Source organism: Pongo abelii, chromosome 4, assembly GCF_028885655.2.
Source record: "Pongo abelii isolate AG06213 chromosome 4, NHGRI_mPonAbe1-v2.0_pri, whole genome shotgun sequence".
Classification (NCBI taxonomy): Eukaryota; Metazoa; Chordata; class Mammalia; order Primates; family Hominidae; genus Pongo; species Pongo abelii.
In genome coordinates, this window is record NC_071989.2 from 22,334,656 (window position 1) to 22,355,045 (window position 20,390).

A 20,390-nucleotide genomic window follows, 5' to 3' on the forward strand; every position below is an offset into this window, starting at 1 on the left:
AAGATACAGTACTACACAATTTGGAAAACACTTGGCTCCCATAAAAATCAAAGCCTTCCTGAGTAATTAATTATTTGGCCTGATAATGAATTACTGTGCCTGAGATGATAGAGCTAATTTATTTTTCAATTCACTCAGGGGACACACGTTATTTTCACTGTGAATTTTGTTAAAATGAAAAGATTTCCTGGTCTAAGTCCTCGATAGACCTTTATGTAATAGCATACTCTTCACTCTTTTTGAATCGCATGCAATTGTCACACTGGATGATTTCCAGACAGAGGTTCCAAGTCTTTCATCATGTTTGGGTTAAAGACCTCATTAGCATACCAGTCCTGCCATTGGAGTCTGTTCTCTTCATGGAATATTTTCACCTGAATCAGTGGGTATAATTCATCAGTGTCTGGTTGCTTCAAGTTATTTTTCTTAATGCTGATGTTAATGCATGCCCATATTTATGCCTCAACACATTGCAAAATGAAAAACAAAAATTATTTTGGAAGACACAGCTGACATCTATATGAAATATTCAGTATCAGTGATTGAACTTCAGCAAGCTCCTGTGGCCAGCAGGGTTTTACGGAGGTGCAACTGCTCTCCCACGATCACTTATCATAAAGCAAGAGACAATTGGGCCAACGTAGCCTCTTGCCTGCTTTTGTGTACAAAATATAAATAGAATAGAGCAAATAAGGAAAAATAGTCCCGCAGCTGGAAGGCAACTTTAAAGAAAAATGATGTTCATAGCTATCTTGCCAGTAGCTGGCAACGCAGTTTTTATAAGACATATTTAATGTTTACAACCCCTTGGAGGCTGGGGAAGGAGTAATACTTTGAAAATATGTTTAATGTTTTGAACCACTCTGTGGCCGAGAAGCAACTCCTGCTAAAATATATTTAATGCTTAGAGTCATTGGGTGGTTTCGAAAAAAAGGAACTTCTTGTTAATTTTTAACATTTATTACTGATCAGTGGCTGCTAAAGTAACTATCAGTACAGCATGGTTTATGTTTAGGGACATGCTGTGCTGCTACTAAAACAATTCATACTCTTCTCTCAAGGCCACACAAAAAGTGTCAATAGCATTACCTTTGCAATTGCACCACTAATAAAAACATAGGAATCAAACACACGAATAAAATGCTCCCTGCCCACACAGCCATAACATCCTATGGCCCCGAAAATAGTTCTGCCAAGCTGCGTGCAGTGGACACTTCACGGCTGGCACAGAAGAGATCGCAAGGCCTTGCTCAGTTTCATCAAATGTGTTAAAGCGACTCAGCAGATTGTGAAGCAGAAGTGGAAGCTGATAATTGGCGTTTCTTACAAATCAACGGCTTGCCTCCACACATCAAGGTAAAGGCTTCCTCTACACCAAAGAAAATGTAAATTGGGATAGAAGGTCATTATGTTTTTAAATAAACTTGGTTAAATTTGTAGAAAGGGCAATGGTAAATATTGAGCTCATATGTCAGATGGAGAGAAAACTTGAGAAAAGGGAAGAAGATAATGAGCTGGAACCTTTACCATTTAGACTTTCTCTGGCTAGTTTTCTGAGAATGATCATTAAACTCTTATGAAGACCCTTTCCAATTTATTGACTGCACTTCCCCAGGGATGGTGGCAAATGTTAAATATACATTTTCTCCTTGCTACTTGCAATAACCCTGCTCATAAAGTGTTACTATTATTCACTTGCAGGTGAGAAAATCAATGTAAAAGAGGATAAATAACCCACACAACTACACACAACTAGGAAATGATAGTTGGATCTGAACAAAAGGATATGCACTCTTAACAAGTTCAACACCCATGTACTATTGCAAATACAAGCTGTATTTCATGGAAAAAAAAAAAAAGAATAACTCAAAAGGCAGAACGAAGAGCCTAGATGTCAGAGCTGGGAGGCATGAATAATTATTCACAGGCGTTGAATATAATCAAATGACTTGCAACATTTACCACTGGGATTTTAAAATGTGGTGGATGAATAATTCCTTTAGTCTGTGCATTTTACCATTTTTTTCAACAGGAATGTCTAGAGACATTATTTTATGCCTGTTTTACCACTGTATTTTTGGTGAATATGTAGTAAGTAACTGGCCTCTTTAGTATCACAAATCTGGATGAAGAAAATGTGGTACATATACACTATGAAATACTATGCTGCCACAAAAAGGGAATGAGATCATGTCCTTTGCAGGGACGTGGATGAAGCTGGAAGCCATTATCCTCAGCAAACTAACGCAGGAACAGAAAACCAAACACCACGTGTTGTCACTTTTAAGTGGGAGCTGAACAATAAGAACACATGGACACAGGGCGGAGAACGATACACACTGGGGCCTGATGGGGGGTGGAGGGGAGGGAGGGGGAGCATTATAAAAAATAACTAATGCATGCTGGGCTTAATACCTATGTGATGAGTTGACAGGTGCAGCAAACCACGCTGGCACATGTTTATCAATGTAAAAAACCTGCACATCCTGCACAGGTACTCCAGAACTAAAAGTAAAAAAATTAAAAAAAGAAAAAAAAGAATTAAACCCAAAGATCACTTCCCCATCTGGACTTGATTTAGATGAAAAGCTTCTGGACTTTGAGCTGATGCTATAGTGCAATGAAAATTTTGGGGTCCTCAGAAGGGGATGAGAATATATTGCATGAGAGAGCGACGTGAATCATTGAGAGCCAGAGTACAGAGAGTGGTAGGTAGACTGTAGGAGAGCCCTCAATGATCCCAGCTTTCTTGTATTCGGGTTGCACTTACTTGTAGAATATGGCAGAAGGGATGCGATGTCACTTTCAAGATTAGTTTATAAATAGACTATGGCTTCAATCAGAGGGTTTTCTCTGTGTCTAGCTCTCTTTTGGGTAGTTCATTCTGAGGAAAGCCAGCTGCCATGTTATGATGTAGGCCTGTGAGGTCCATGTAGCAAAGAACATATGGAAGACTTCTACCACCTCCTAACTAAGACTTTAGACCTGCCCCCAGCCAACAAGGTAGCTACAACCTCTTGAGAAGCCTTGAGACAGAGGTACTCACCGGAGCCATTCCTATGAGAAACTTAAGTATCTGCTGTTTTACACCGCTAAGGTTTTAGTTAATGTATTATGCCATAATAGATAAGTTATACACAACCTTTATCAAATAATAAAAATAACCATCATCAGTAATGAGACAAATCAAAAACCATGGCCCACCCAATAGAACATAATGAGGAGAGTACAGAATTGCTTCTGGGATATTTCTGACAAAGATGTATATGCTTCATTCATACATGAGGAAACGTCACACATACTCAGGATGGGAGAGCCATTCTAAAAAATAACTAGGCAGAAATCTTCAAAAATATTAAAGTCATGGAAGCCAAGAAAAATTATGAACCTGTTTCAGATTAAAGGAAACTAAACAGACCTAACATTTTAATACAATGTTTGATTTTGAACTTGAAATTTTTGTTATATAGGACACTATTGAGACAAGTGCTAATGCTTGAATAGGGCTGAAGGATTAGATTATAATAATACATTAATGCAAATTTCCTGATTTTAAACATTGTAGTTTGATTGCACAAGGAGAATGTCTTTATGTGTAGAAAATAAATAGTCAACATTCTGTCTTCAAGCTTCTGAAAAAACTCTGCTTTTAGGGCATAGATAGAAGCGGGTGATAATTCACCTGTTCCTCTGATACTAATTGAGCTGCTCTCTGTTTCCATGGCTGGCTCATGGGATAAGAAAATATATCTAGTTTTTTATGTCTTGATTTGCCTCTCTATGGCATTTTTGTGAAAATAAGGAAGTGTGGAGACTTACTTATGTTTCTAAATTATAATAGTTCATTAATGTAAAGTACAGACACAGTCTTCACTTTTCCTTCTTGGACCATTTAAATATGGCCACATAGCAAGTAGTCTCTGGTTGGCTGGGCGCAGTAGCTCACGTCTGTAATCCCAGCACTTTGGGAGGCCAAGACAGGCAAATCACTTGAGGTCAGGAGTTCAAGACCAGCCTGGCCAACGTGGCAAAACCCCATCTCTTCTAAAAATACAAAAATTAGCTGAGTGTGGTGGTGCACAACTGTAATCCCAGTTACTCGAGAGGCTGAGGCAAGAGAATTACTTGAACCTGGAAGGCAGAGGTTGCAGTGAGCCAAGATCGCAACACTACACTCCAGCCTGGGCAACAGAGCAAGACTCCATCTCAAAAAAAAAAAAAGAAAAAAGAAAAAAGAAAAAAAGAAAATAGTCTCTGGTTAAATAACCTCTGAAAAACTCCACCAAAAATTTCATCTTAGCTTTTCTCCCCAAACTTCATGTAAAATAAAATAGAGATGAGAGAAAAAAAGAAAAGTAGGGGAGTACTTGTTCACTATTTTTATTAAGCCAGTGTTCTACTTTATTTTAGGTGTATCTTTTCTTATTTAAACGTCAGCTAAACTTTCTTTTTAAGATATTGAATGAAAGATGCCTATCCTTCAGGTTTCATTTAAGCAAGAATCCCCATTCTCAAATAATAGAATCTAAACCTTCCAAATTCTTAAGTAGATCATGTGAGATTGAAAGCTAAGTTTAACTTTCTCAAAGATGTTTCAGCCACCATGACACCTAGACAAAATGGTATATTAAATTCTGATTAATTTGGTTCGAAAGTGTCTGAGAATCATTCTTACTCTGTTATCCACAGGGGTTATTAAGTTTTCACATTAAAAAAAATCCAACAGTGAATAATACTGCATTGGGGTTACTGTAATTATTAAGTAAAATAAGAAATACAAATCTTTAGTTAGATCACATGGCACCTGACTACTGCTTAGAAAATGGTAAGACTTACTACATAAATCATGAGTCACTGTTGACATCTACTGTATCATATCATAGATTAGGGATCTAATTACAAATAGTCAAATCAGCTGACTCAAGGTGGCATAGCTCAAGCAGAGGAAGATAATACAAGTTGAGTATGGATTTAACACTCTAAACCCGTCAGCACTCTAGGAAAAGTAACTTAAAACTGCACACCCCACTTATGCATAATCATCAGATATTAAAGAGGGTACATTACTATAATTTATTGTTGCTCTAGTGATCTTAAAGAATTAAGTCCACATTCATAAAGTCCAAATTTGTCTCCAAGGATTTGCTTTGACTTTGGGAGTATCTGGATCATTAAGTAATTTCCGGAGGTCAGAGTAAAAGCTTTTTATCTCTAAGTATTACTTCCCTGGAATATTAGATGTAGCAGAAGTCAGTAACGGAGTGACCTTTCTCTTAAACAATTCATAGATTCACTGGAATTTTCTTCAACTTTAGGAAAATTAAATATATTCCACAGTGCTGTAAGTCTTAAATATTGATTTTCCTCTGAAATCTTGACTCATCCTACCCACCACCATTCTCCCTTTGTACACCATGTTCTTTGTAATGTTCACTGTACACAAGTGAAAATTAGTAACATTAGTAAATTTTCATTGCAGGTTTATTTGTTCATATTTCTAGATATATAATCCATTACTATTAAACTTCATATCAATGTTCCGATAATTCTTCATCTTATGTTTTATGTTACAAAATAGGTTATTTCACTATTTCTATTTTTAATTGATTAATTCTTCCCTTTTTTTGGAAATGAAATGGTAGCATTTCAATTATCGGGACAGAAAAGTTATTTCATAGGGAATACTTCAAACACTGATATCTACAACAGGCAGTAAGATTTGTCACAACAATTGGTATACTGTCAATATACCATACAAAGTTCCATCTGGTCTTGATTAAAAATTATTTTAGTATTCTCAGGAAAAAGATACACAGGGAGAATTGCCTAGATTATATGAGAGGAAAAAAAGTAGAGAAAATCATAACGTTTTCTTAGATTATTACAGCAGTGAACCATTTCCACCTGGTAAGAAGGGTGCACTTGAGAATGGGGTTCAAGTACTCTAGGAACACAGATGTAAGTTCTGGATGCACAGTAGTTGTAAGTTGGAAATTTCAAGGCAGAAACAGCAGATACCACAACTGTAATTGGGTCTCCTTGTTTTTTGTTTTATGTGTATACGTGAGATTATGGGGAAAGGCAAAAGTAATGCATAGAGATTTATTTTTTAACATTCAGTTCATAAGCAGTGTTTATACCTCTTTGTACTTACTTGAAAAGTGTATATTATGTAACTTTAGTATACAAACACTTGGACTAACTCATACCATGTCGTAAAATTTCACATTCAAAAGAAGTACCCTCTGTTATTAAAAATAAAAAAAGGGGCCAGCAGGGTGGCTCATGACTGTAATCCCAGTGCTCTGGGAAGCCAAGGTGGAGGGATCATTTGAGGCCAGGACTACTTGAGAACAGCCTGGGCAATATAGCTAGATCCCTTCTCTACAAAAAGTAAAAAAAGAAAAAAAATAGCTAGGCAGGGTGGCACATGCCTGGCTATTAAGGAGGCTCAGGTTGGGGGATCTCTTTAGCCCAGGAATTTAAGGCTTCAGTGAGCTAAGATTGGGCATTGCACTCCAGCCAGGGCAACAGACCAAGACCTAGTCTCAAAACAAATAAACAAAAATGAAAGAAAGCAGTGCATTGAAAATCAATGTAAGTAATTATTTACTGGAGTTGTCTTGAAGACCCAGAGGGAAATTTCAGTAAGGGCACATGAGAAAACACTTTAAGAACCTATTCTTCCAAAGATCTTTCCAGTATCTTATGACAACACCGTAAATTATGTAAATTATATCCCACTCCAACTGCAAAAGCTGAAACTTCTTTGCTTTCTCACTTACCTACACTTTTGACTTTCCAAATATATTTCTCTCTTCGGATACGAGCTGCAAACCCCTTACATGAAGGCTCCAACTCTGCAGCCCTAGTTATTCTAGTTGGCACAAGAAAAATCCTAATCGTTTTATCTAATGAGACAGAATTTTCCAATACTGTAGAGGCATGTGTGTGTGTTTGCTTTAAGGAAGCTGTTTTGGTAATAAAAAGTCACTGAGGTCATAAATTCATGTTAACACATCCAGCGTACATGAAGTGGGGACTGAGTTAAACTATTTGTCTACTATATAGCATGTCATCTTAAAAGCCTTTTTTTTCCTCAAAATATTAACTTTATTTTTCTCCCTGTAAAATCAAGACACAGTTAAAATGTAGCCTCCCTCATTTTCTGGGAATACTTTCTAACAAGATATGCTTCTTTCCAATTGGAATTCTAAATTTCTAGCAATCATAACAGTGCATAAAACAGGCAACCCAAAAGTGTAGCAGGTACTGAATAACAGATTTGCAGCCTTGGGTATCCACATTAAAATTTGAAATCTAAGTGAATTACTTCACACTGATTTCTTAGGTCAAGGAGAGATTATGGTCCTTAAATGCCTGATAAGGTCACATACACAATTTCAAGTGCATTATAGTAAATCCATGTGACAGCTCCTACAGCTACTAACCTGCTTCTGCCCTCAGGGTAGCGTGCACAATCTTCATCGCATGTCCTCGGTGGTGGTAGGAGCAGTAGAAACCCCCTGGGTCATGCCAGATTTAGAAAATATAAGCAATGGCTCATACACGAATTTTAAGTTGTAACCTACATATGATAAGTTGCTTTATCTTCCAAATGTAATAAAAACCAGAAGTTACTTTGAAATAAATTGAAGGAGTAGCAGTGGTGACTGAGGAATAAAAATTATAATTTAAAATTGTCCTTAAAGCTGGAATTCTTAACTTATAGACCTTATATCCTACATATTATAGGACTTTGTAAATTTAGGCTGATATGGAAATGTATATTTATATCAAATTTAAATTTTTAGAATGATGGTGCTACTATATTCTAGTTGTTAACTTGATAATTGTAATTGTAATTTGTTAATTTGTTCTAATAATGTTTTCACGACATTATTCATTTGCTGCTTGGCTTGATGGCATAACAAGTATGGGTTATTTACCCTGAAAAGGAAACAGTATCACCCTTCCAGAATCTCTATTTACAGCTACAAAAGATGCAACACACATGTTTCTGGACCACTTCCAGATCAGATGTGATGCATGCTTTAGATCATTTACTTTGATCTAGGAATTACTATTTGGCATTTTGTGGTGTAGGGTAGGTGTCTCCAGCACTATATAGGTGTCTGGAATTGAGATAAGCATCAATTTCAATACAAAATACATTTTTTGCTTAAAACATGCAAGGATTCTATGAGTTCAGGTAAATTCACAGGGTGGAAAACAGGAACTAATGTTATATATTCTTGTTATCTTCATAATGAAGCAGAAAGAAAAACAAAAAAGTTACAAAAATAAATGAAAATAACTGTATTTTCTAGAATTGAAAAATATTCTTTTCGATGATAGATAAGATGTTTACATCAACCTGCAAAAAGTCAATGTTGAAGAGGTCTCATTGTATCTCACAGAATTTTGATTTGTCTACTCACCCACAGGAGACATTTCTGGAACAGTAGCAACATAAGGTCCATCCAAAAACTTTGGCTCATTATCATTAATATCCTGCACTTTGATGATGAATTCTGATTCAGGCTCCAGGGGCTTTCTGGTTTCTATGTCCACAGCCTGAGCACGAAGAGTGTAGAAAGGTTTTTCTTCTCTATCTAGGCTCCTTATTGCATGAATGTCCCCTGTGGTTTCATCAATGGTAAAAACGGTGCCAGCGCCATCTCCTGAGAGGGTGTATTTCACAGTGCCCTCTCCCTTGTCTAAGTCGGAATGGAGCTTTAGGGAAGAGAGGGAGAGAGAGAGGAAGAAGAGAAGCACAAAGAAAGAACACCATTAAAAGGATGTTGCCAAATTAAAAAGTCATAATTTGCAATATAATTCCTTTAATCAAAAATGTTAAATAAAAATCTTATGGTTGTGTTTTCTTGTTTTTTATTTCTCCAACTTCTTTTTATAAAAATTGCAACACAAAAAGTTAAAAACTGTGCAATGAACACATATATACCTATACATCCAAACATTCCTCCATTCATCTATTAATCTACTTGCCTTATCAGATAGATATCATATCCATTCTTCTGTTCATCCTTCTCTTAACCCATTTTTTTTGAGGTATTATGAAGATCAGAACAAAAGTACAACCTCAGATATACCAACAGGCAAAAAAAACAACAAATTCTGAAAATTTGTATTTAGTTCTTCTGGATCCCTTTGGGATAACATTTCATAAAATGAAATACACAAAACTTCAGTGTGTACTTATTGTTTCATTTTAAATAAACATTGCAATAAAAATAAGTTAGCTCATAAACACCACAAAATTAACTTTCCAAGTGTTCTGAAGATGAAATCAATGACCCGAATCCAGTGGGAGATAGTGCAAAGGAACTCAGAAAACACTAAGCATTTTCATTTGTAAAGAAGGGAAAAATCTGGCAAATCAAGAGGTTTTCAGTGATATAGGGCAGAGCGTCTCATTTTAACAGGCTGAAAACACTAAGCATTTTCATTTGTAAAGAAGGGAAAAATCTGGCAAATCAAGAGGTTTTCAGTGATATAGGGCAGAGCGTCTCATTTTAACAGGCTGAGTTTGAATGAGTTTACCACTATTAAACAGATGACTGGTAGAATCACTGATTATCCTTTCAGATTCACAAATAGCTTGTTCCAATTCACTCTATATCTAGAATATTTATGTTGAGTAATATAGGAAAGCATTGAAATTCTGCTAATTTATTTTAAAATTCAACACATGTATGGTACATTACATTACAGCATGGAATAAGATACACATGAATAAGCGATAAGGAAGAGAACTAAAGTGTAGAGAAAATTATCAGTGTAATGCCGTAAGGCAGTGTTGTTCAAACTGGAGACCAAGAATAAATGAAAAATGGATGCAGCTTTAAAAGGTATATAAATTACATGTAAATAAATAAATATATACATAAAATATTACATAAAATAAAACATTGCATCATATATCTTTTTCTAGTAGTATATATTTCTATAAATATAATATTCTTATATATAATATAAATATATATACATATATACATAGCATAGTCTTATAAATAATATTTATATTAATTTTTATGCCGATGCTGATTTAAATGTTTTAAACTATTCTTGTGCATTTGGGTATAGCCATTTGATTTCAGCATCCAAATTTTCACATGTAAAAGCTCTTTCCAGTCAACAGCTCACCCAAAAGAAAAATAGACTTTTGCAGCGTCTCTAACCATTTGGGTTATGCCTTAAAAATCTGCATATGAAAAAAAAATCTCCATATGAGCACTGCTCTTTTGCAAATCCTGGCTTAAGAATTAGTTCTGTTTTCTTAACATTTCAACACACACACACACAAAAACTCGGAAAATATTTACAATTATATAAATATCCTGTTGCAAATAAGCTTCCTATGTATTACTATGAGTAATTAAAAGTACAAATACAGCCCAAATAAATATAAGTTCAACTGTGGCTACATCTTTGCTCTTAAGCTTAAGACCGTGGTTTAAGTTCAATAAAATAATATCATTGTTCATATTAATGTTATTAAGGTAAACTTATTCATTTTGCGAACTTGCATTTCCTTCAATATTTGTTCTAAAAGTGTTTTGTATAAGAGTATAAGCATAATCATAAAAACCTGGTTGGGTAATATAATAAAAATAATATGGCAACAATAAGAGGGAACAAGACTTTGATGTTCCTTTAAAAGTTTCTGTATATTTTAGTTAAGTATAAAGAAAATTGCTATGAATGATAGGAGGAAGTATTTTTGTCCTCCTATTAAAAAAAAAAAAACTGCTGTGAAGCATAGGAAGTTTCAAGCATAAAATCAAGCAGTCGATAAATGTTCTTTGAACTTATGAATTTCAAATTATAAATTTCAACCATGCTATTAAAGATATTCAACACAGTGGGTATTCCTTTTGCTTTCAAATTTATCTAAATATATGAGACAGGCAAAAGCTCAATGCAAAAGGCATGACTTTATAAAATGGATCCATTTTGCCAACAGCTCAAAGAATGTATGGTAATATTGTGGGAACTGAGTGAAAATTCAAAGTAGGTTTTGAAATGTGATACAAGTAGAATTATAAAAAGAAAAAAGAAAAACAAAACAAAAATTTCTTCATTTAGCTAAAATCATAACTGTTTCCTTTGCAAACTGACATAAAAATAAAGAAGCAAAATGTGTTTTTAGTTATAGCCAAGATCCAAATTCAAGTTAATTGCTGCTGCTCCTCACCCTTTTACCTTTTCCTTCTAATTTAAATATGGGCTTTGCAGAGATTAAAGCTTCAGAAAAAAATATGGGAAAATATGTTAAAATGTTGACCTGAAAATGAAGTGAATAACTATAAAACTCTTGAGAGAATGAGACTTTTTGTAGCAGTTTATTACATGATAATACCTTAAACGAGATCACATTCAGTGACCTGTGTTGACAGGTAATATTTAAAATTAAGTATTCATGCTGATTAATTCAGGTAGATGGGTGGTAGCCTAAAGTATAGACATTTTTCCAATATTAATTTTGATATTAAATAAATGATGTTGGCTCTTGTTGGATATTATAAAATTTCCTTTACTTCAACTGTAAAATAATTTCAATAGTGAAAGGTATAAAGTAAGATGAAAATTTCCATCATGATCTTACCTAGAGATAACTTCTTTTTTTTTGAGTCAGAGTATCGCTCTGGTTGCCCAGGCTGGAGTGCAGTGGCATGATCTCGGCTCACTGCAACCTCCACCTCCCGGGTTCAAGCGATTTTCCTGCCTTAGCCTCCAGAGTAGCTGGAACTACAAGGTGCATGCCACCATGCCAGGCTAACTTTTGTAGTTTTGGTAGAGACGGGGTTTTACCATGTTGGTCAGGCTGGTCTCAAACTCCTGACCTCAAATGATCCACCCGCCTCAGTTTCCCAAAGTGGTGGGATTATGGGCATTAGCCACTGCGCCCCGCCCTTCTTTGTTATTTTTATATGTTTCAGTTATGTAAATATATAATTGAAAGGGTAAATATATAAATACATATTTACCGTACATTTATATTGATATATATTTTTCTGCTTGTATCTATCTATGTATACACACTATATATAAATAAATGAGTCAAGATTTTAAAAAACAAAATACCATAATTATTTTTCAGTATCATTTGAAATTTTTCAAAATTACTTATTTAAATGTCTGCATATTCATTCAGTGAAGTTGAGTGATCCAGAGGGCACTCTATATTCCTTCATAAGCTGTGTGGTGAATGTGCGTGTGTGTATGTAGGTATATGTATGTGTTTATGTGTTTTCTGGGGTTTATTTCCTTAAAACAAAAAGGCAACTGTCAAGACTAAAGCTATAATAATTTTTATGAATCTTAGAAAATGTTGAATTTTTAGTGATTCCAGAAATTGATCTCTATCAATGAAACTGCTTTCTCAAATATGTCAGCAATGGGATTCAGGCTTTGCTTACAATATGAAGGAAGTTCTTAGTCTCATTCGCACAAAGAAGGAAGGAGGGCTACAGATAAAAAGAACTCATAGTCTTTTCCATATTTTTGGGTCATGTACACTGTAAAAAAAAATCACATGATGCCATTTTTACATAGCCTTTTTAATCTACACATACGGCAAGCTAATAATTCCACAAAAATAATTTCTTTCCTTTGTAGCCACTTAAAACTAACAGCTAGAAATATTTCTTCTTCCAATTATTAAAAATAAGCTATTTCTGAGTCGGCGCTGACTACATTTACTGATTGAAGCAGCCAACTCCAAATATATCATCTTTTAGTATTGACACTTAAAATAAAATTTCTCCCCAGAAAAAGAGTTCTATAAATGACAGCTGTAGAAATAGGCACTGTCCAGGCAGTTGTTTTGTGGAAGTAGTGTTGTTATTTTCTGGTGTTTTCCAAGTCATCTCAGATGGTGCGTGAAAATGAGATGCCAAAGAAGGCTTAAAAAAGATACCCAGCACCAGCTTCAGAGTGTAAGCAAATCTTTCATTCCAGCGCTTAAAAGTTTCGAGAAAGCTAATCTAAAGTTAAATGTTTACTAGCATCTCTCTGATTATATTTTAGAAACTACTGCACAAAAATAAAACAAATTTCTTATTTTCTCTGGGTTGAAAAGTGCACATGAAATGGAAAATGCTTTTTATACCACTATTTCCAGCAGGGATTTTATTTTCATTTGTCGTTTGCCAGCCTGGGGTATGTTGGGAGAAGGAACAATTGATTTTTGAAAAGGTGGATTTGTGTGAAAACCAAAAATTGTGTTCAACAAATACTACTACTAACCCATATGTGATATATGTGTTTTTTACATGAGTAAAAAAAAAAAATACATACATACATATATGTATGGCATATATATATATATACATATATATATGCTATAGAAATGCCATCAAGTTACCAGTTTACTTCTAAATGTAACTGCTTAATATAAAATATGCATCTTTTTGTAGTACCTAATTTTTGCAATTCAGTATACTTCCTGGCAAGAGATAGAGATGAACAACCCTGGACAGTTACCACATATGGCTCTTATGAGGTAATGAGAATGGTTGTGATGAGAAGGGTAAAAAATAAAAAAGTTATTACAAAACAATTTTTCAAGGAATTTTATAAAAAAATGATTTTAATATTCTCTTTGCTTATGGAACAATATTTAAAACCATGATTTCTGTGTCCTTTAAAATGACTGCCGATTTGTAAATTGTTCTCTGTGCTCCAAACTTCTTTTATTTGTCCCTGTGTTTCTGCTCGTAACCATTCATTTCCCTCTTTTCCCACTGACTTAGCCTCTGGGGTTGTAATGAAATTACTTGTTTATTTTTGCGTATGTGCAGGGTTTTGTCTTTTGTTTTCTGAGAATAAAGTATATGAGATCATGGAAAAAATCAGAAAATGGGGAAAATCATAAATTCATTACCAAAATAATTTCTGATTTGGTATAGAGCTCTGCAAATTACTTCACTAATTGTGTTCATAGGTACATGGTACACTGTACACTGTTTTGTAACCTGCTTTTTAGATGGATTATATCAAATATTTTTCTGTATCAATAAATATGAATTTATTACATCAGTTTAAACTGATCAAAAACATTTTAATCAAAGTAATACAATTAAATTGCTAAATATCATAGGGAATCGAAGAGTTTATAATCCCAAACCATACTCTTTCCTTTCCTAGCCACCTGGGGACATTTTTAATTGTTTCTACTTTCATTGTTTCTGTTTCAGTTCTTATAAAAAATACATATATAAAATTGGCTAAATGATTAAATGTTATAGTAGTTCTTTAATTATAAATTTGAATAATATTTGTTGACTTTCAAACTGCATACCCCTTGCCTTGTCCAAATAAAGCTGTACCACCGTTTATTCTTTGTGTTGTCAATAAAACACTAAGTGATATCTGAGTGTCTTTGTTTCTAAATTTCAGTTCACTTATAGAATGTATCCTTTTTTTTCTTCTTTCCTCCAACATTTTATTATGAAATTTTCAAATTCATAAAAGTATATGGTATTCATCTGTATACTTACCTCCTAGTCTATATATTTTTTACATACTGTTTAGAATTGTTTTATTATTTTCTACCCATTTGTCTACCTGTTAACCCAGCTTAATTTTTGATGCATTTAAAAGTAGGTTGTAGATACAAATACCCATCACCCTAACACCCTTCAATACAATGTTTACGGTTGTTTTTTGACATTGGAATGTATCTGTGGTTTCTCTATTTCATAGGATCAGAGCATTAACACCTTTACACTTCCCCTTACATCTCCTTCCGTTTCTTCTGCCCGTCCCCCACCAGCTTCCATCATCTGTATTATACAGAATCTGTCCTAAAAAATTCTGAAGTAGGCCTTAGGCTTTTTTTTTTTTTTTTTAAAGGGTCTTGTTCTGTGGCCCAAGCTACAGTGCAGTGGCACAATCTCAACTCACTGCAGCCTCTGCCTCCTGGGCTCAAGTGATCCTCCTGAATAGCAGGGACTATAGGCACAGACTACCATGCTTGGCTAATTTTTCTATTTTTTTATTTGTAGACATGGGGTTTCATCATATTACCCAGGCTGGTTTCAAACTTCTGGGCTCAAGCAATCTACCTGCCTATGCCTCTGAATGTGCTGGGATTACAGATGTGAGACACCCTGTGTGGCCCGGCCTCTTTTTAAAAATAAGCCTGATAGTTAATTTTATATGTCAACTTGACTAAGCCATAAGTTGCCCAGAGATTTGGTCAAGCATTATCCTGGGTTTTCCTCTGTGGGTGTTTCTGAATGAGATTAATATTTAAATCAGTAGACGGAATAAAATAGATTGCCTTCCCTAATGTGGGTGGGCCTCATTCAATAGCTGTGGGAATGAATAGATCAAAAAGGCAAACCCCTCCGTGAGTGACAGAGATCTCCTCCTGCCTGACTGCCTTCAAGCTGAGACACTGGAATTTTTTTTCTGCCTTTTGACTTCAATTAAAACATTGGCTTTTCCTGGGTCTTGAGCCTGCCCGTCTTTAGACTAGAACTAGAAGCTATCCTGGGTCTACAGTTTGCCAACTGCATACCTTTGGACTAGCCGGCCTTTATAATTGTGTGAGCCAATTCCTTGTAACAAATCTTTATATATCGATATATAGAGATATATATACCTATATAGAGAGATATATCTATATATCTATATAGGTATCTATACCTATATAGAGAGATATGTCTATATCCATATATAGATATATAGAGATCCATATATATCCTCTATATATGGATATATCTATATATAGAGAGATCTCTCTACATATCTCTATATCTATAATCTATATATCTATAACTATATCTACATCTACATCTATAGCTATATCAACATCCAATTTGTTCTTTTTCTCTGAGAACACCTACTGATAAATAAGCCTTCTAAGTTTTGTCTATCAGTTGATGCTAAAACATTAAAAAAAAAAAGAGAACAGCTAATATTCTTTTTACAATAATTAAAACAATGTAAACTTTTTGTTTTATTACCAAATAATGTGTATTTCCTATGTAATTGCTGCAGTTTTATTTTTCACATGGATTTTTTTTTCTGTAACATCTTTGTCTGTTAGTGGTTTTATTTATGTACTTTTTTAATATCCTTAGATTCATCCCACTTCTGAGGTCCAACATCAAATCTTTTCACCACATGCCTCTCTTTGGGAGGCTTCTTTCTTGCTAATCTAAACAAGAACATCTGCACAATTATCAACCTGGAATTTACTTTATTAATCTCCTGGTTTGGAAACACTTTTTCTTGGATGTTGTATTTACTTTGGTTTACTATTTTGTTGGCTTGCACTAATTTTATATAATTTCTTAATAATTAGTGTATGTTAGACATTTTACTTGAGTCTTTTCATATCACACTATGCCTTTATTTTACCCTCACATATAATTAATTTTTATCTGGGCATATATTTCCAGATTGGAAATGATTTCTCTTCATACATTTTAAGGAATTTATACATTTACATCTGAAATTGTATTCATTATCTTCTAGAAACTAAGAGCAGACTTGGTATCTGTCTGATTATATTTTCTTTGTTGGTAAAGAGCCTCTTTTTTCTGTTTTTATTTTAATCTTCTCTTTCTCTAGTGTTTATAGTCTTATTTTTATGAATGTAGTCTAATTATTTAGAACACTGTCTCCAAGTATGTGTTTATTTGGGTTTGTGTTTTGAACATTGCCTCCAGGTGAGAGTTTATGTGTGTTTATGTTTCCTATTTGAGGTTGGACACTTAGTAAATTTTCTCAATTCGAAAACTATTTTCCTTCAGCACTCAGAAATTTTTATCAATGATTATTTCCACGATTATTTCCTTTCCTTGGTTTTTCGCGTTCTTAACCTGGAATTCAATTGTTTAATGTTAGACCTTACACATCTTCAATGTATCATATATATTTCATTCATATTATTTATTGTCATATCTTTTGGACTATTGTGTGAAAACAATAAATTTGTATTACTTTATTTATTGGTAATGCTCTTCATTTTCAAATTTAATACACACAAATTGTGCATACACACACATATACCACAGATATATTCATTTCCAGGATTTCTTTAAGTGTTCTTTTAAAAATAATCATATTCTTATTTTGTGAACTGTGGGATTTCTTGAAACTTTTTGAAAACTCTAATTAGTCTGTGTTTGTGTGGTTTCTTTAAATTATCTCTTCCTTCAGGATTACTTTTGTGTTTGGAATTTGAGTCTTTGTCATTCATAATGTGGGCTTTCCTTGAATACCTGATAACTCTGAGTTTCCTGTTCATATTTAAGAATAAATAACCTAATTTGAAGTTTTGAGTTTTTGAGTTGTATTTATTGATTAGAGTTTTGGCCTAGAAAGAATAAAAGAATCAATAATTTATTCTACTTTCAGATATTTGGTTGGGGGTGTTCTAAGCATAATGGTGCCCCAACACTGCCCTAATTCTTTGCAGGTTATCTACAGAATAGCGTCTTTTAAAAATTATGTCTTTATTGTTTACATTCTAGTCATTAATGCCTATATTTTATGCATTGTCAAGCATATGGGAGAAATTCTGTATATAGAATATTAGTTCATCTCTGTGTTTTTCCTGGCAAATTTTATGCCTTTTCTTTGGAATCACTGCCAAATCTGGGTCTCTTTCAGAGCTGTGCTTTCATTGCTGGAGCCCTCTCAGTGTAAACACTCGCATGTAGCTCCTCTGGGCTTGCTTAAACAGTCACCAATCCTTCACCTATGTGCAATGTTACAGAAATTGGCCATCTTCTCTGATGACCTCTATGCCACTCCCATCAGAATTATGGGTTGTTATTTTTGTTCCTCTGCTATAAATTGCTGATGCTCTCCGAAGAGGAGTTAAAGGTGTTTGGGAGGTACACAGTTTCCCTGTAACAAAATCATATTAAGTAAAACTTGAAATCAACAGAAAAAATAGAAGTAATTATATGATGAAAATCTATATTCTCAAAATCTAGATTAAACCATTCTCAACATTTTGTTGTATTTGCTTTACTTTCATATATGGATGATTTGAAAATAATTTACAAACATCATACCAATTCACTACACAATATTTCAGCACCAGTTTTCTGAAAATAAGACCTTTTCCTACATAACCACATTGTCACAATTTAAGTTAAGAAAATTAATTAAAATGCCTGTTATCACTTAATAACGGGTCATATTCAATACCCCCACTTCTCACTCCAAATATCTTTGTAGCATTTTCTTTCTTTGTTTTCTGAACATGAACCCTCACAAGTTTCAAGCATTGCATTTGGATTAGTGTCTTTACTTTCCTTAATATAGAAAGATCACATATTTAAATATTAACAATTTATTTGTCATTATCTTTTGTCTTGGAACTAGGTCCCCATTTTGAATTTTTCTGCTGGAATGAGAATCTTCCAGATATGTGGTCTAAATCTTTATTGCTCTATCTGTTTTACTATTGCTCTTCTTCAGTCTCAAAACATATATGGACAAAAGCAATCACATAAAGGTCTGCCCTACTTAATACAGACATCTTTATAAAAGCAGTTACAGAATCTTCTGATAGTCAGATCTATACACACATTAGATGTAAGGGATATGTTTCTTGCACAGGATACTCTCAGTACATTTTGTTATAATAATTACATATAAGTGGTAAGACCCATTACCATTCTTGAAATCTATGATTATAAGTGATGTAGAATGGTTTAGTAGTTAGTGATTGAGATTTAAAGTAATATTGTCACTAATTTATTTACTTACATACAGGATTTACTCATTTAAACCAGTCAATATGAGTATAAGAAAATTTTGTGTGAGTTTCTTTGTCTGAAATAATTTTATTATGTACAACACAAACTGCTTTTGCTAGATTCTTCCTGGTAAACTTATAAAACACTTAGTGTTTCCTTTTTTGAAGTTGCCTGGTTTCATGCTAATACTTATTCTGAGCTCAAGAACATCATAGTGGCCATTATATTAACTATAAAGCCATTAGATTATACTTAAGGTATTTATAGATGAAAGAAGATCAGACCCAAAGATGATCTATAACTCTGCCTGAGTAATGTTATGCAAATTGCTCTCTTTTCAAAGCCACCGAATGCCCAAGAATATTTAACATTCTATGCTAGTCTACTCTCCTGAGGTGACTCATTTGTTCTCCCTAGTTTAATTGTTGCTATATGAGCAAGAGGGATACCACTTTACAAGGTTAGGAATTCCCTCTAACAGTCCAACGTGATTTGAGAACTCCCCTGCCTGAGTAACAGACCCAGAGCTATTTATCATCTGGAAATATTTCACGTTCTATTGAAGAGAGCAGAAATCCATCTCAAAAAGGCCCCCATGCATCCCCAGTGTATGCCAAAGAAGCGCACAGAACAAAGAATATTTGCAATGCTCAAGAGCAAAAAAGCTTATGTGCTAGGATATATTATACATCCTGTTATAGAAAAAAACATACTATTCCCCCAATGCTGTTTTTCACCTTTCTTACTTTGCTTGAATATTGCCTTCATGGCTACATATAAAGCCATCCTATTTTCTCAGATTGTCATATTTTACAACTTTAGCTCACTCCAATTATAATCTCTCATTTCAAAGTGTCACAATATGTAAATAAGAACTTCTATGAAAGTTGGAGAGGTCACTGACTTGGACCCAGGATTTGGGAAGAAAAATATGAGAGAAGGTTAAAATAACTTCTTTCCTACATTTCCAACATTGTAAAACATATTTCACAAGCTGGGTTTTAGGGAAAAAATTTCCAGACAATAAACCATTCATATCAAATTTTCAGTAATGGAATCTCTATTTTGAATAACAGTAAATTTGATGTATCATTTCAAACAATGTAGTTATTTTTCAGAATATTGTATGAATGTACGTGATTTAGTCTAGATTTAAAAATAAATGCCAATAATAGTTATTAATAACAATACATTACTATAGATATAATTTCTTAATTTATTGTTAGCATTTCTTCATTATTTCCATTATTAGCTCTTATTGAATATTATTTACTATGTTAAATGCCTTATAGGTTTTATTTAATTTTGACTAACCACTGATATGCTATCATGAAAAATATGGTAATAAAATCTTTTTAACTGAATTCAAATAGTCCCAAGTGCAAAATATAATTTTCAAAACTATATGTCCTACACTAATTTATTTGCATATGCACTTAATAATCCCAATAAAGCAGCTGAACCCAAAACTGAACTTGAATATAAAACTCCATCTAACCTAATATCTTTCTGTTAGTCTTTATTATCATAGTCACTTCTATTTATGTTTTATTTTCTCCTTTATTTTTTAATTTTTATTGTTTTATTTTAAATACCCTTTTATTTAATGGTATAAAATGTCTGGCTACATAAAATCAA

General features: G+C 33.7%; 1 protein-coding gene across 3 annotated transcripts in view; it reads right to left on the reverse strand.

Moving 5' to 3' along the window:
* Positions 1–20,390, reverse strand: part of CDH12 (cadherin 12) — a 1,137,115-nt gene that overhangs the window by 234,453 nt on the left and 882,272 nt on the right. For all 3 annotated transcript variants that reach the window (NM_001131676.1, XM_024246642.2, XM_054555034.2), the window contains 1 exon segment: positions 8,442–8,736. In NM_001131676.1, coding sequence (NP_001125148.1) covers positions 8,442–8,736 — 295 coding nt within the window.